Below are 17,435 nucleotides of genomic sequence, written 5' to 3'. Positions count from 1 at the left end.
TCCACTGAGAGGACAAACATAAGCTGGGCCCTCAAGGAAAGGAGTCAGGGGGAGACAAGGAATTTACTGGAGGGAACACCATGCTCTGGGCTGGACACTAAGTAGTTTTTTAAAAATTTAGGTCATAAAATACAAGTTTATACTCATATAGCAAGGTATAGAGGAAAGAGATCAAGGTTCTGTAGGTTCTGGCTTGATTGTCTAGGTAGACATTTGGGGTAGAGGTAAAGGCAGCTGCAGACACTACATTGCTAGCTACTCTAGTGCTCAAGGATGGCAAGATTCTCTCCCCACAGTTTCACAGTGGTTCCCCAAATGCCTCACCTGAAGGGTTTGAGAAAGCTTTACAAAATCTCTCTGGACTTGTTCACTGACATCTAATTCTGTCTGTAATCTCTGAGCTTTGTTCTTCTCTTCAAACATTAGTTGCTCAACAGCAGCCTAAAATATAAAAGTTTTGAATGTTAATGCCAAAGAGGCAAAAGTCAGAATTACTCAGCAGAAACTTAAACTTGTTACCTACTCCTAGGGAAGATATCTCCCATATCCCACTAATCTCTCTTTATCTATAGGACAAGGGTACAAACTGGCCAAGATATCTGCTCTAGGATCTAAAATGAATTGGACACAAAAGCCAGGATAAAAATGGATTAAAGTACTGCACCAGCTACCTCTAGCAACTGGTGACAGTGATTAATATAAAAACAGCTGCTAAGATCAGTAGCTGTCACAGCAACAGGGATAGAAACCTCAGGGATTTCCTCTGACAATCACAACAGACAAATATCCACCAGGAAAATTCTCAGTAAATATGCCCCAGTCTTCCTTATAGCACAAAACTTCAGCAGGATGTGAACTGTTGCCTTTCTAAAGACAAGTGGCTATTGAATAACACCAACAGAACATTTCTGCACCTAAATGTCTGACCACACAGTTCACTAAGATGTTTTCTAGAGGCAACTCTCCCTACAATTAGCCAAATGCCCTTCAATTCTAACTGGATCAATCAATTCAGGCAGTAAATGTGGTTCAATACAATCATATGATCTGACACATCATTCAAATGAAATGAACATTTCAAAGCATGTTTCTAACTGGGCATTGCCCAAGCTTGGTTTAATGGCCCTGATGGCCAGTCTGGCCTACTAAAGCCTATGACAGGCCTCTAGGGCTGGCAGAATGAAGATTTACTCCAACTCTGATTCAAATTCATTTTCTTTTTGCAAGCAGCTAGTCTTCCCTACTTTCAGAAGGTGATATTCCATACCAGCAATATTGGTTTGATTTGGTTTTGTAAACAATTAAGATGTGTTCCTACATTCTTAGCCTTAAAAGTTAAATAACCACAAAAATATCACCTTAGCAGCAGTCTCTTTCTTTAACTGGTCTTCCAAATTGATCTTTATCTCCTGAAGATTCTCAAGCTGTTGAGACTTCTCTCTAAATGTAGAATCCAACTGTAAAATTAAAAAGGAAAAAGCTGAACCTTACAAACTCCCTATAGGCCACAGCATGCTGCCTAGAAAAGCCTACAGGCTATGTTTGGAATGTACTTCTCACCTTTTAATGTCTGGATTCTGTTTTTCCTTCCAGAACTATTTTTTCATTAACTACTTATTGGGTACCTACCATGTTCTAAGGCTTAGAGCTGGAGAAATCAGGAGAGACCAGACATGTTAATAATTATGGCATGTGAACCCAGAAGAAGGAAAAAGTACTTAATTCTGCCAGAAAACTTAAGAAGTATTTCCTAGAAGAAATGCTGCTTGACTATTAAAAGATGAAAATGTTTATAGAGGCAGGAAAACAGGGAGAAAAGAAACAGAGACACTCAAAAAAGAGGGAAACGGTGGCATGCATAAAAATGCCTTCAGGAATGGTGGTGGGTTCTTACCCACAGCAGTGTCCGGGCTGTAGAATTTGAGGCATGTCAGGCAAGAAGAGATCTCTGGCTGGCTAAGGAATACCAACTTGTCCTGTGGATAAAGGAAGCCACTGGAAGGTTTTTCAACAAGAGACGTCATAGTTGAGTTTGTAATTTTTTGAAGATCACCTTGCTTTTAATATAGAGATGAATTTCAAGATGCTAAATTCAGGAGACAGGAAACAAGCTCTTTTTTGAAGCACATCCTCAGCACTTTTGTGTGTGTATATATTTTATTTAGAGACAGGGTCTCACTGAGTTGCTTAGGGCCTCACTAAGTTGCTGAGGCTGGCTCATGATCCTCCTGCCTCAGCCTCTTGAGCTGCTGGGATTACAGGTGTGTACCACCTCACCTGGCTAGGAAACAAGCTCTTAAAATATTTAAGGTGAGAAGTGAGTCTGAAACCACACAGGGTGACAGTGGAGTAAAATGATAAGGTGTTAGTTATCTGAGTACAGTTTATTCCCTCTCTCATTTCTCCCACCCGCACCCCTGCTTTCTGGCACTAGGGACTGAGCCCAGAGCTTCACACACGTGGCTCACTGAACCACACTACCAGCCCTATAGTCATCTCTATAATGCAATCATAGTAGCCAAATGGAGGCAGAGGCAGGCTGCAGCAGGTAAGGACTGCTTGTGAGGCCCCTCTTCAAGAGTGTCAGCAAGCCAGGAACAGTGGCACACACCTATTAATTCCAGCAAGGCAGGAAGATCACAAGTTCAAGGCCAGCCTGGGCAACCAGTGAGACCCTGCCTCAAAATAAAAAATAAAAAGGGCTGGGGTACAGCTCAGTGGTGGAGTACTTGCCTAGTATGTGTGAGGCCCTACCTTAAAAAAAAAAAAAAAATGTTGCACAAAAGCCAGGCATTCATGTAATCTCAGCTACTTGTAAGGCTGAGGCAGGACAGCTTAAGACCTAGAATTCAAGGCCAGCCTGAGCAACTCAGTGAGACCCTGTCTCAAAATAAAACTAAACAAGGGCTGAGAATGTAGCTCAGTGCCTGCCCTAGCACATGCAAATCCAAGGACACAATCCCAAGCACTAAAAACAAAAATGTGGCAGTCAAGAAAAGAAAGGTGGCTTGAGAGAAGTGCAAAGAGAAACTTTCCCTTTTAATGGGAGACACCTGAACATATCTGAGTAATAGGAAAGATCAACAAAGAGCCCAAGACTCAGAGTGGAAGGCTGGAAAACACGAGAGAGATTCAGTGAAAGCACCTCTGCAGTGACATACTATGGTGAGAAACAGATCATCATTTTCTCAAGAAAGAAGAGAGAAGGCTGGGAATAAGAGCAGGAGAACAAGTGACCGAGGAGCCTGAAGATGGTCCTGCATTATGACTGCAGAGTGAGCTCAGCATCTGCTGAGTGTGAGGGATTTGAGGTGATAATGACTGAAGTAGTCCCCACAGGGGATGGAAGAGAGACACCTTAGGACAAATGAAAGGCTGTCTGGGAACACCAGAGCCCCATCTAACAGCACGAGCAGAACTGATGGCATCAGCAGCCTGGGGACACCAGGTCTAAGCCAAAGTTGGGCAGTAATTAAATGAGGGCAGCAGAAGGACAAGGAATCTGGGGATTGGAGAATGTGCATGGAAGACTAGCTGAAGAGGCAAGGTGTTTAAGTTGCAGCTTGGAAGTAAAGAAAGCAAAGCCAAGAAGGAGTTACTTAATCCAAGAGAAAGGAAAAGTTAAAAGTTAGGGAAGTAAAGAAGTGGAGGAAGTACCCAGAAGGACCTGTAGGAGTAAGACCAGGATGATGAAAGCTGTGGCCAAGGAGGGCAGAGTGGAGGCCAAGATCTCTGACTAAAGGAATAAGGAGGCCAGGAACTGAATGGGTTACCTGCCACAGGTGTTGTGTTGTCTAAAAGAGGACTCCAAGCCAGCTAGACAGCATGCTCTACTTAGAAATGTTTTCTACACACTCCTACGGTAGCTTTATGTGTACATCATGTCAGGACCATGCCTGCCTGTTTCCCACGACAATGGAGACTCCAGGCTACAGTCAAGTCATCCTCTTCCCCTTTCCTCCTCCAGTCAACACAGCCTGACACACAACAGCCTCTCAATAAATGTTCATCATCATCCAAAGTTCCTTAAAGGCCAAGTATTGTGCTCAACTATTTCTTATTCCTTGGCTCTAAGATTAAATATCAACTGATTGTTGACAGAATTAATTTTAAACTTATGACTCACCTGTTCTTTTTCTACTTTTATTCTTTCTAATTCAGCCTTCAGACTAGAAATGGAAGCTGTAAGAGGAAAGGGGAGAAATATTAGCAATCATTTATTATTGTGCATTATTATTTTTTCCTTAAGCTACACCAAAGGACTCAAATATATACTGAACATGGGGGAAAAGGTCCTTTCTCAAAACTATCCCCAACTAAGCAGCATCATTATCAAGCTCAGGTAAAGGCAGAGTCCACATGAAAGGACACTATTATAAACTACCTCTCCATCAAGTATACACATCTGACTGTCAGGGGGAAAAGATACTCCTAGCAGTTAACACATCAAAGTTCTACTTGGAAATATCACCCATCTAACTGCATTCCAAGTGGCCTGGATTCCAGTGTTCTTTTCTGTTAGTAACTGACAAAGAAAGGTCATCAGAGCTCCTAAAAAACACAAGATTTTTTGTTTTCAGTTTTTTAGTTGCCATATTACTAGATATATCAGAACATCTGAGAAAAATGGGTTGAATCCTTACTTTTTTCCTATACTTTCCTCTTTTCCACATCCTATGACCAACTGTTAATTTTCACAATCAGAGAAGTTTTATTTAATCCCAGTGACTCAGGAGGCTAAGTCAGGAAGATCCTAAGTTCTAGGCCAGCCTCAGCAACTTACTGAGACCCTATCTCAAAATAAAAATAATGAAGGGCCAGGTATAGCTCAGTGGTAGAGCACCCCTGGGTTAAATCTCTAGTACCGCTGCCCCCCCAACCCCCGCCAAGAAAAAAAGGAAGTAAAAGTTTTATTTAGTAACCAATTCTACACTATATCACTTTTATCTTCACCTATTTCCTCCTTGCAGTTTTCTATTTCTAGCTGCAGAGTTTCTTCAAGGTTTTCTTTTAAACACTGTTCTGCTTGAATCTGCTCTTTTAGGAAAAGTATCTCAGCCTTCAGCTTTTCTTCCATGTGGTCTGCTGCTGTCCGCACATGAATGATGTTCTCACGGTATTTTAATACCAATTCCTGGAGCACCTGGATTCAAGAAACAAGTAGTTATTGGATTTGTGATGGTGAAAGGAAGTAAAGAAACAAAAGATCTTCTACAACCAGAATTTCAGATATTGTTCTAAATGATTCAAATATTAAGACTCTGATCTTTAACCCACATAGGGCTTCAAAGGCACATGACATGTCATGTTAATGCCCAATGTTTCAGAAGAAAGACAATTCCAGTCAAAAATGTGTGTTGTGAACTACATGTTTCCCTCAACCTATTTCCTAAGCAAAACAATTAAAATGTTAAATGACTTGCAATACTAGGTTCACTAGAAATAGTAGCTTAAGTGAAGGGGGGAAAAATCCTCAGGAGTAAGTGTGAACTCTAAGAGAATGAAATTTAATTACTTACCTATTTATTCATTTAAACTGAATATCTACCATAGGCAAAATAGTATCTCAAGCCAGAGCTAAGTAGCAAAGGATGCTTCTAAGGTGATTAGCTGTTTTTCTATAATAAATTCAGTGCGAATCTTATTTTCCCCTAAATTTTAGTACTGGCATCTTCTAAAAATATTTCCAGTTATATCCTAAAGCTACTGTAAAGTAAAAACTGGTATTTTTAGATAACCTTTAAAATCTAGAAATAAAAAGTCTGTAGAGAATACAGAACAGAGAAGTCTTTCTGACCAAAAGAGAAAAGTATAACAACTATAATTTTCTATAGACAGCAGGTGATAGTATAGTGATTTTAAGCTAATAGCAAAGCACCCAGGTTTCCAATACCTTCTGATGAGCAAGGAGGAAGGCTCTCCTATGAAAGCCAGGAACCTGAACTAGACACAAGCTGTGGGAGGTGACTGCATGACTGCATGTGGCTAAAGGCAAGATAAACAATTGAATATAAATCATCAAATAAAAGTAAAAAATAACAATAATGTTAAGATGTGCATAAGAAAAAAGAATGAGGTCCATATTGCAGAGGTTGAATCTACAGAACAGGTTTAAGGGAAACACACAAAACTATAAATTTATTTAATGTTTGATTTTTAAATACATTTTTTAAACAATTATAATTTAAAATACAAAAGAAAAAGGGACCTTACAAACAATATTTTTCTGCTTCACTTTGAAATTGCTCTAAGAAATCTCATCTTCACCTGTACTGCTTATAGGGTTTAATAGGTTTAGTCTAAGAAGATAATTTTTATATGTTCAAACTCTAGAAATAATTAGGCTGGGGTTGTGGCTCAGTGGTAGAGTGCTCATCTAACAAACATCTAGAAATAAAAGTAAAAATAAAAAAAAAGAAAAGGGTATAAAAGTAGGATCAAGTTAAGGGGACAAATTTCCAAAGGAAACTGATTTTATAGCCCACATTCACCCAACCACAGAAGAATATAAGTGACCCAAAGTATTTTCTTTATGAACAGAAAGATGATGGGTGTAATTTGACCTTTCAGAGCTAGAAAAAAAATAAATATAAGGAGCCAATGTGGTGACTGTTTTTAATTTAATTTAAATTTTAATTTCTGGCATTCTCTCTATCTAGTTCTGAATAACTACACAGATCTTGAATTTGGCAAAAGATTCTTATACATGACCCCAAAAGCACAAGGAACAGTAGAAAAGAATAGACAAACTGGACTTCATTAAAATTAAAATATTTTGTGCTTCAAACGATACCACCAAGAAAGTAAAAAAAGACAACCCCTCAAATGGAAGAAAACATTTGCAAATTGTATCTCATACAGGACTTATTCTAAATAATAAAAAGAACTCTTATGACTCAGTAAGAAAAAGACAAATAATCTGATTTTTAAATTAACAAAGGATCTAAATAAACATGTATCTAGGGAAGATATACAAAAGGCCAATAAGCACATGAAGAGATGTTCATTACCACTGGTCATTAGGGAAATGCAAATGAAAACCACAATGAATTACCATCTCAAACTCATTAGGATGGCTATAATCAAAAATAACAAGAAGTGTTGGCAAGGATGTGGAGGAATCCAAGCTTTTACACACTGATGATGGGAAGACAAGATAGTTCTGTGCCACCGCTTTAGAAAACAGTTTAATTAGATTCCAATGATTTAAACAGAGTTCCCACATAACCTAGCAATTCCACTACAAGGTATATACCCAGAGAGATGAAAACATGGCCATACCAAACTCTGCATGTGGATGTTTATGCAGCATTATTTGTAACAGTCCCCAAATGGAAACAACCCAAATGTCCATCAACAGATAAAACATCCATACAATGGAGTTTTATTCAATCACTGAAGAAATAAATAGTGCTGCCCAATGAAAGAAGTCAGACCCAAAATACTATGGAATGTGATATGATTCCATTCACATGAAAGGCCAGAATAGGCAATCTACAGAGATAGAAGGTAAATTAGTAGTTGGTTAATGTTGGGGTAGAGGGGGAACAGGAGTGATGGCTAAAGGGTAAGAGTTTGTTGTTTTTTTATGTATGTTTGTTTTTAGGTGATGAAAATGTTCTAAGAGTGACTGTCATAGTGGCTACACTTATTTATGAATATACTAGAAAACACTGAATTGTATACTTTAAAAAGATTAAATTGTTTAGTAAGTGAATTATATCTCAATAAAGTTGTTTTAAAAAAGAATTTATAGCCATTTCGAAAAACACACTTGTTTACATTTTGGATCACACAGGAAATACACTAACCTCTATCGTGTCTGGGAGGATGAAGTCTTCTGCTTGCTGCAAGGACACATGTAAGCTATGCTTTCCCTGGAGGCTGTCATTGTCTTTCTGTAACCTCAGCAGCTCTTCTGAAACTTGTTCCCGTGACTGCATCAGCACTGCCTGAAATAGAAATAGATACTAATCACAGCCAGAAAAGTAATTCTGGTCTAGTGATAGCCAGACCAGAGAAAAATAAGGCCAAACCCAATGAGATTTGAGGATGGAGGGGTGTGTAATAAAGCTCGGCAAGACTTAGAAAGAGCAACTCAAGAATTTTTTTTTCTGATTGCAGCTTTTGTATTCAACAAGGAGATGGGCAATGAGACAAAGAACTAAGCTCATTCTTCCATATTTCTATCAATATCTCAAAAATAATGAGGTTTTCCCCCTGCCCCCATCTCTGGGCTATAGAAGACCACGATCTCCAGCTCAATGGAAGTTACCAATAGAATCAAGGCCTATATGGAGGTGCGTAGCAGAACAGGCCTATAATCCAAACTACTTGGGAGGCAGAAGCAGGAGAATTCAAGACTAGATATCTTAGCAATATTCTGTCTCAAAATAAAGAATAAAAAGGACTGAGAGCTGGACACAGTGGCGTATACTTGCAATCCCAGCAGCTTTGGGGGCTGAGGTAAAAGATTTAAGAGGCACTAAGCAACTTAGTGAGACCCTGTCTCAAATATTAAAAATCTGAAAAGGACTGGGAATGTGGCTCAGTGGTTAAGCACCTCCGGGTTCAATATCCAGGAGTAGAAAAAGAAAAAGACTGCATCAAATGGAGATGTCCTCTAAGACAACTCCTGTCCTTAGGGCATGTATTCAACAGGAAGTGTAGCAAAATAAAAAGCAGTGTCTTCCTCTTCCATTACATGCATGTCTGTTCAAATCTAGGATCACTGTGAATGTCCCAGCAGTCCCAATGCTGCAAGCCATCAAGAGGATCTAAGCTCAGTTAACACGGCCCTTGAGAAGCTCATTCTTACAACAGAATATGCTTATATTCTTCCACTTGCTCAAGTGTAAAATAATTTTAGATATTTCATATTAATTTGTATAAATATAAAAGTTATTCTAGCTAATTTGAGTAGAAGTTATTGTACTACAAAAGTATTTCATTTCTGCTAATTTTTAATACTAAGTCATTTGCCATAAGGGCATACATAATGTAGATTACTCACTCATCTAATATTTATTCAGCAGCTACTACTCTGTGGTAGATGTTTTTCTGCCCACAGGGAATGTAAAGACAAAAGAGAGAGAGAGAGACTTTGCTCTGAAAAAGCTAAAAGTCAAGTAGAGAAAGACAAGTATACCAAAGCAAGTGCTGTAACAAAAACCATACTGAGCAATAAAAGGACAAAGGGGTACCTAATTAGGGGAAGGAAGAGGAGGTGATGAATGAGCTGCAGATAGGCAGTCAAAATCATTGACAAATTTTGGTTAAGCTCCACCGGCTCTTATTTTATTTTTTTTTATTTTAAATATTTATTTTTTAGTTGTAGGTGGACACAATACCTTTATTTTATTTTTATGTGGTACTGAGGAATGAACCCAGTGCTTCACACATGCTAGGCAAGCACTCTTCCTCCAGTCCTGGCTCTTATTTTCTTTAGGCTACAATCAGCTGTGTTTTATGATCATTTTCCATTCATTTATAACTAAATATTAGCATCCTACTACCTTTTGAGTATGAAAAAAGAAAAAGAAGAAAATGAGTGTTTCTTCCTCTCTCCCTTTTATTAAAAAAAAAAAAAATAGTTGTGAGCGGTTGGCATGTTAAAAAAAAAAAATGGGGGCTGGAGATGTAGCTCTATGATTAAACACCCTGGGTTCAATCCCCAGTACCAAAAAAAAATTTTTTTTTAAACAGAAGAATAAGTCAAACACAAACTGAAATGATTATGTATGGGAGCAGATAGAAATTGGGTGAAAGGGGCTGGGGTTGTGGCTCAGCGGTAAAGTGCTCGCTCAGCACGTGCAAGGCCCTGGGTTTGATCCTCAGCACCACATAAAAATAAATAAAATAAAGGTATTGTGTCCAACTACAACTAAAAAATAAATATTAAAAAAATATTTTTTAAAAAAGAAATTGGGTAAAAGGGATAGTGTTAGAGTCTGTAAACAAGTCAGGATGGTGCCTGGCATTTTGCCAGGGGGAGTGGTTTGTGAGGTGGCTCCAGAGAGCCATTAAGTGTGGAGATTCCTTATTGGTTGACTGCTGTATCTAGTTTATGTTAATTAAGATAAGCTGTGTGGAATGCATATGTACCCCTCCTGTCCTACAATAAACGGCTCCCACTCCTGCTGTATCAATCTACACAAGTTGCTCGTCACCCCCCGGTTATTTTGCTGCAGCCGGACTGCGGCAGGATAGGAAAGAGAAGAGTATACACATTTAACCAGGCTACATATTTTTTTTTAAAAAAAGTAATCAAGAAAGAAAAGTGGACATATGAAAATGTAGTACAAACAGAAACAAAGATACAAAACAAAGTACAAAACAAACTATGTATCAAATTGATAATATAACCAAAAAGAAAATTCAACTCATGTAACTTCTGAACACAGTACCCAAACTGGAATCCTTTACCTTGTATACATTCTAAGGGGAGAAACAACTACAAAGAAATGTTGAATTTTACTTGGTAAGTTAACTGGTTTATTTTGAAAGAATTTTTTAATATTTATTTTTCAGTTTTTGGCGGACACAACATCTTTATGTGTATGTGGTGCTGAGGATCAAACCCGGGCCGCACACATGCCAGGCGAGCGCGCTACGACTTGAGCCACATCCCCAGCCCAAAAGTTAACTGTTAATAGCAATACTGATGCAGCCTGAAATTATTTTATCTCCACCTTAACCAATTAATCATATTTAACATCACTAATAATGGAACTACTCATCATTATGTGCCTCATGATGTTATAAACTTAGGTAATATTCTTGCCCAAATGTCTGACTTAAACTTAATCATGAGGAAAAAATCAGAATAAGTCAAACACAAACTGAAATAATTATGTATGTATGGGAGCAGATAGAAATACATTCTGCAAGACAATTAGCTTAAAACATTCTACAAGGCAACTGGACTGGACTCTTCAAAAACATTAAGGTCATGAAAAGGGGGAGGTCTGTTCTAGATTAAAGGAGACTAAAGTAACATTATAACAAAATGCAATATGTAGGGGCTGGGGTTGTGGCTCAGCGGTAGAGTGCTCACCTAGCACGTTCAAGGCCCTGGGTTCGATAATCGACACTGAATAAAAAAAAAATAAAAAATAAAGGTACTGTGTCCAACTACAACTGAAAAATAAATATTTTTTTAAAATGCAATGAGATCCTTGATTGGTTCCTGAACCAAAAAAAAAGAACAGAAAAAAAAAGTCACAACCACCACACCAAAAAAAAAAAAAAAAAAAAANGATTGAACCCAGGGCCTTGTGCATGTAAAGCAAGCACTCTACCAACTGAGCTATAACCCAGGGCCTTGTGCATGTAAATCAAGAAATATTAGGGACAATTAGATAAACTTTGAGAATGTAATGAGGGCTGGGATATAGCTCAGTTGGTAGAGTGCTTGCTTTACATGCACAAGGCCCTGGGTTCAATCTCCAGTACCACCAAAAAAAAAAAAAAGAATATAATAAGTATTATGGTCACGTAGAACATCTTAGGAATATTGAGAATTTACGAGTATCATGATGTCTATGACTCAATTCCAAATAAGTAGCAGAAACAAACCACAACATACATAAGCACAAATGATACAGCAAATGCACTGAAGTAGCAAAAGATTAGCAACTGGTGTACTAACATGACAGGAGTTGATTCCATAAACTTCCCTGCAGGTTTGAAATTTTTCAAAATAAAATGTTAGGGGAAAATATTAAGATTCCTAAGTCCACTATAGTCACTCTGCAGTGGTCTGAGAGATTGAGCTTTTCTCTCAGCATAAGAACTATTCGTGCTAATTTTGAGAAAATGATAAAAAGATTGGAGTTAACAAGACCTCAACCTTAATTCCAACAATTCTCCAATGTCATCCTGCAACACACTTGTTTAAAGTGGAATCAACCTGAAAAGTGTCTGCAAAGGAAGAGGGCCTCCAAAAGACAAGAAAGAAGAAGGTGCAAGGGGACCACAGCAGGAAACCTTGTCATCATTTATTTGATTGTTATTTTGTGTTCTCTGATCTGAGAATCAATTTGAACTCTCCAGTCAATGATTAGGATGGGTCTTCCCAGCCAAGAGGGCCAGGACTCAGGGATCTGCTCCAAGTGCATTCCAGACAATGGCTGAATGCCAATCAAAAACAAATCATTACCATTCCACATACAGACTTTTGTTTCTGTCCTTTTTTTTTTAATCAGTCATGCCTGAAACTAAAAAGGAAAAGAAAGTGGGGAGCAGGGGTCTCATGAAAATCTAAGGGAGACCAGTAGAGTAAAGGAAGGAATAGAGGGACTGGAGAAATACTGGCCAATGCATGTATGAATATGTAACTGAATCCCACTATTATGTATAATTATGCACCAAAAAAAATTGTCAGCCCTAGATGAACTGAGTAAGAAGCAGCTTTGTATGGTCATACCAGCAGGACCAACTCTGCCATAATTTACTCAGGCTACCAGATGCAGGGTTCCAACTTTGAGAAAAAGGATGCATGAGGCAAATATAGCCAGGCTTGTGATGAAGGAGGCCTGAGCTTGGGAACTACTTTGCAAAGGCTCCAGCCAACCCTTGTTCTTAAAGCTCTCTGCTTTCATCCCTTTCAGAATTGATGGCCTTCAGAAAGTTCCCCTAATCCACAATAGGCACAATATATATTTTTTTCATAATTCCCACAAAATTACTGAAGTTATTCAAAGTAAATTAGCTGTCCAGGAAAAGCATAATGACTATTCAAAAAGCTGTACCAACTAAAACTCATGAGAGATTTCAATTTTTTAGCTTGTATTTGGAATTGAAAAATTAAACATTGATCCACACTTCATTGTGTTTAAGTTTCCAAAATCAGAAAAATAAATTGTGTTAAATAAAGATGAGAGATTGAGGAGAAGGGTGAGGTTGGTTAAAAAAAAGAAAGATGTCTTTGCAGGATTTTGTCTACTACTTTCATCCCATAGGCTCTGTAGAACATAACAGTAACCACTTTGAACAGGGTGATAAAGTCACGTCGGATGATTTAAAAATGGACAAGGAATAAATGTATGCAACACGTATTTAAAATATTGACTTACCATCTGTTCTTGAACATCCCTCTTTGCCTGGGAAAAGCCCTGCTGCAACTCTTCAAGTAAGATTTCTGATGCTTGGGCTCTTAGGACAAGTGCAGAGATCTTAAACAAAATGCATACATGAAAAATATACAGTTAGCAAATTAATTATTCTGAAATTAACAGTGCCATCTTCTGATTATTCTGGGTTCAGAATGAATATTTTACTGGTCCGTGGTGACCATCTCTCCTTTTAACAGACACATGCTCATGTGTTGTATATAAAGTACCAACCTTTCAGATAACCCAAGGTGCTGCCATGACCAAACAGCATTATATGGCTTTCTAGACAGATGTGAAACCAAGTGAACTAGTGACAGATAACAGTTTTTAAAAGACTAAAATTTTTTCATGGCATTTGCAGGTAAATGGATGGCATTGGGGAAGATAATGCTAAGTGAAGTTAGCCAATCCCAAAAAAACAAATGCTGAATGTTTTCTCTGATATAAGGAGTCTGATTCATAGTGGGGTAGGGAGTGGGAGCATGGGAGGAATAGACAAACTCTAGATAAGGCAGAGGGGTGGGAGGGAAAGGGAAGGGGCAGGGGGTTAGCAAGGATGGTGGAATGTGATGGACATCATTATACAAAGTACATGTATGAAGACATGAATTGGTGTCAACATACTTTATATACAACCAGAGATATGAAAAATTTTGCTATATATGTATAATAAGAATTGTAAGGCATTCCACTGTCACTTATTTTTAAAAAAATCAATAAAAAAATAAAAATTTTTTAAAAAGACAAAAAAAATAAAAGACTAAATTTTTTTAAAAAAAAATCAATAAAAAATTGGAGCTGTCTCCACACACAAAAGGTATACATTTCAAAGAAAAAAAAATTAATCTTTTCTGAACTAGCTACAATCTTCTAAGATGGAATACTGAAGGGCAATACCTACACAATTAACATCACTGAATTAACACCTTTGAATTAGTTTTAATGTTCTTAGGGACTTATTATGACTTAAAAAGTATAATATGAACCAACTAACCTACCTGAGAATCAGAAAAACTGTATGAAATTATAAATTATATTACTTGAAGACACTGGAAAACTAACAAAGAAAAAAAAAAAAATCTCAGAGCTAAGGACCAGGCTGAGGACATGTGGAGAGTATAGTATCTGAAATAGTTCTCTAGAAGCATGTACCTACTTCAGAAGAAATAGACATGACACTCAGAAGCTGAGTAGGATGTTTAAAAACCCCAGGATAGGGTAGCAAAAGTGAAGAGCCCAGAACACATCAAGCAAAGGGACCCCCAGGGTTAACATCCCACACTTGGGTTGGGTTCCCAGAGGCCCACATCCTAGGGAAAGGGAACAATTTTAAATAATCTAACCTTCATAACTATATATATAAGCCAGGCACAGTGATGCATGCCTGTAATCTCAGTGGTTTGGGAGGCTGAGGCAGGAGGATTGCAAGTTCAAAGCCAGCCTCAGCAACTTAGCAAGGCCCTAAGCAACTCAGCAAAACCTTGTCTCAAAGTTTAAAAAAAAAAAAAAACTATATATAATCCCAATTCCTGTAACTAGATTAAAGTGATTCAGCACTTTGAATACCACGAGGCCTCCCCCTCATAAGGAAAATGACATCATCGTAGGCTTTATTATTATTTCAATAACTTTTCAACTTACAATATGCAGCACTCAAATGTAACTACAGAAGAAATATACTTAAAAACAGACAAAAGAAACAGGTCTACAATACCAGATACGTAAATTATTAGAAACTTATTTAAAGATTGAAAAGACAAAATTTGGAACTGCCAGAGAACTAATGAAGAGTAACCAAATGGAAAATAATACATTGAAAAAAACAAATTACTCAAATGATAAATTTAAAGGATGGGTTTACAGAAAAGATCCATTTGAAGAAAAAATTAGTGCACTAAAAACAATACATTTGAAAAAAACAAAGGTAATACAATGGAAAATATAGAAGTTAAAAGGTGCATGGATGAAATGAGAAAGTCTAATATGTATATAAACATTTAAAGAAATAACAGCTAATGGAAATATCTAGTAGAGCTGAAAAATAAGCCTATGCAATAACCTTGTAATTTTACTCCTAAATTCTGGATGTATTCAACAGAAACGAGCCCACATGTGTACCAAAAAACATGTACAAGAATATTCATAGAAAACTTGACACCAAAAATCAGAAAAAACCCAAAGTCCCTCAGTTTTATCAATATAATATTCAAAGTATTAAAAATAACTGCTAACACAGAGAATATGGATGAAGATACATGATTAAGAGCAAAGAAACAAGACACTAAAGGCTATACACTATACAATTCCAATTATATGAAGTTCAAAAACAAGAAATAACTGAAACAGTGTCAAAATTCATAACAATGGCCACCTCTATATGCAGGTAGGTGGAGTATTTACTGACCAAGAAAGGGCATGAGGTGTATGAGAAATGATCTGAATCTTGATCTAGATGATGATCCTGGTAATATCTTTCACATGTTAAAATTCATCAAACTATACACTTGAGATTTGTGAACTTCACTTTGTATACTGTTCAACAAAAAAATGAGCTCTTAAGGAGAGATAATGGCTGGGAATTTTCCAGTTATGATATAAGACATCAACTTGGAGATCCAAGAAACACTGTGAAACCCAAACAGGAAAAATATACCCAGGTGTAGCTAAGTAAAACAATGAAAAACAAGACAAAATGAACATCTTTAAAATAGCATTTTAGCTTTAAAGAAGCCAAAATAAGACCAATAGCTGGCTTTTCACCAGAAACATGGAAGCCAGAAGCAATGGAATAATAATCTCAAAGTGCTTAAGAAAATAGTATAAGTAATTAAAAATTCTAACACTGGCAAAAGTGTCCATCTTGCAAGAAAGTAGAAAGAAAAAGTTACCTCTGAGAAACTAAATGTGAGAGAATCAAGACTTCTGGTGCTGTCTGAGATGGACTCTGCCATTAAGACCTTACTTTCACTGATTACAACTAAAAACTATGGATAAAAATATAAAAAGCCATTACTGAGGACCATGAAAAAGAGGCAAAAGTAGAAAGATTAAGAAGAAAAAAAAATCAAAACCAGAAAAAGCAATTTATACAGAAAAAAGTTTCCTGTTTACTTGCTCTTTTTACCCCACTTTCTCACTGCATCAATCTGAATGCAGTCCTAACTGTGAACTGCAGCAGGATAGGAGATAATACTTTCTGGCCAGGATGCCAAGAACAGGCTCTCTGTGAGCCACACAGCATGGGGATAATCTTAGAGAGATGAGAACTAGAAAAAGGATCCCCAAATTATGAATATGAACCAGCAATGGTCCTATACTCACCTGTGAGTTGGCACAGAAGACCAGACCCAAAGCAGCATAACAAAGACTTTGGAAAACTGAACAGGCATTAGAGAAACTACCAATTCAAACAAATTAAAAGAGAACTTGAAATTAAAACTAACTGATATTTCACCTCACTCCAACCAGATGGCAATTATCAAGAATATAAGTAAAAATAAATGTTGGCAAGAATGTCAGGGGGAAAGTACACTTATACAATGCTGATGGAACTGCAAATTGGTGCAACCACCCTGGAAAGCAGTATGGAGATTCCTCAGAAAGCTTGGAATGAAACCACCATTTGATCCAATTATCCCACTCCTTGGCATACACCCAAAGGACTTAAAATATGCATACCACAGTGACACAGCCACATCAATGTTTATAGCAACTAAATTCACGGCAGCTAAGTTATGGAACCAACTTAGTTGCCCTTCAACAAATGAGTGGATAAAGAAAATGTAATATATATACACAATGGAAGATTACTCAGCCATAAAGAAGAATGAAATTATGGCATTTGCCAGTAAACACATGGAACTGGAGACTATCATGCTAAGCAAAGTAAACCAATCCCCCCAAAACCAAAGGCCAAATGTTCTCTCTGATATGTGAATGCTAACTCACAGTAAGGGAGTGGGGAGTAGAAGTTCACTGGAATAGAAAAGGGTGAATGAATGGGAAGGAAGGGAAGATGGGAATAGGAGAGACAGTAAAATGAACTGGACATAATTTTCCTATGTTCATATACAAATATACAACCAATGTAACTCATATGATGTACAATGACAAAAATGGTAAGTTATACTTCATATATGTATGTCAATATATTCTACTATCAAGTATAACTAAAAAGAACAAATAAAAAATTAAAATAAATAAGTGAAAGAGAGAACTTGGGCACTGAATCCAATCATGTTGACTACCTCCTATAACAAAACAATACAAAACCATCAACATTATCCAAAGGATTTTAACAGAACCCAGAGTCTCATAATA

The 17,435-nt window shown here is 37.3% G+C and overlaps 1 protein-coding gene across 4 annotated transcripts in view; it reads right to left on the bottom strand.

The window, feature by feature from the left end:
- Rabep1 (rabaptin, RAB GTPase binding effector protein 1) overlaps nucleotides 1-17,435 on the bottom strand; it is a 96,464-nt gene that overhangs the window by 3,017 nt on the left and 76,012 nt on the right. For 3 of the 4 annotated variants that reach the window (XM_015505908.2, XM_048798372.1, XM_048798371.1), the window contains 6 exons: nucleotides 13,077-13,175; nucleotides 7,812-7,952; nucleotides 4,954-5,143; nucleotides 4,127-4,182; nucleotides 1,359-1,457; nucleotides 325-441 (listed from right to left, as the gene is read on the bottom strand). In XM_015505908.2, coding sequence (XP_015361394.1) covers nucleotides 325-441; nucleotides 1,359-1,457; nucleotides 4,127-4,182; nucleotides 4,954-5,143; nucleotides 7,812-7,952; nucleotides 13,077-13,175 — 702 coding nt within the window. Of the gene's footprint in view, nucleotides 1-324; nucleotides 442-1,358; nucleotides 1,458-1,894; nucleotides 1,977-4,126; nucleotides 4,183-4,953; nucleotides 5,144-7,811; nucleotides 7,953-13,076; nucleotides 13,176-17,435 lie in introns of all 4 variants that reach the window. The other variant, XR_007345686.1, reaches the window with a different exon arrangement.

This window comes from Marmota marmota, unplaced genomic scaffold (assembly GCF_001458135.2).
Source record: "Marmota marmota marmota unplaced genomic scaffold, marMar, whole genome shotgun sequence".
In the NCBI taxonomy this organism is placed as follows: Eukaryota; Metazoa; Chordata; class Mammalia; order Rodentia; family Sciuridae; genus Marmota; species Marmota marmota.
Note: the sequence above shows the minus strand (reverse complement) of the source record. Positions and strands in the feature narration are given on the sequence as shown.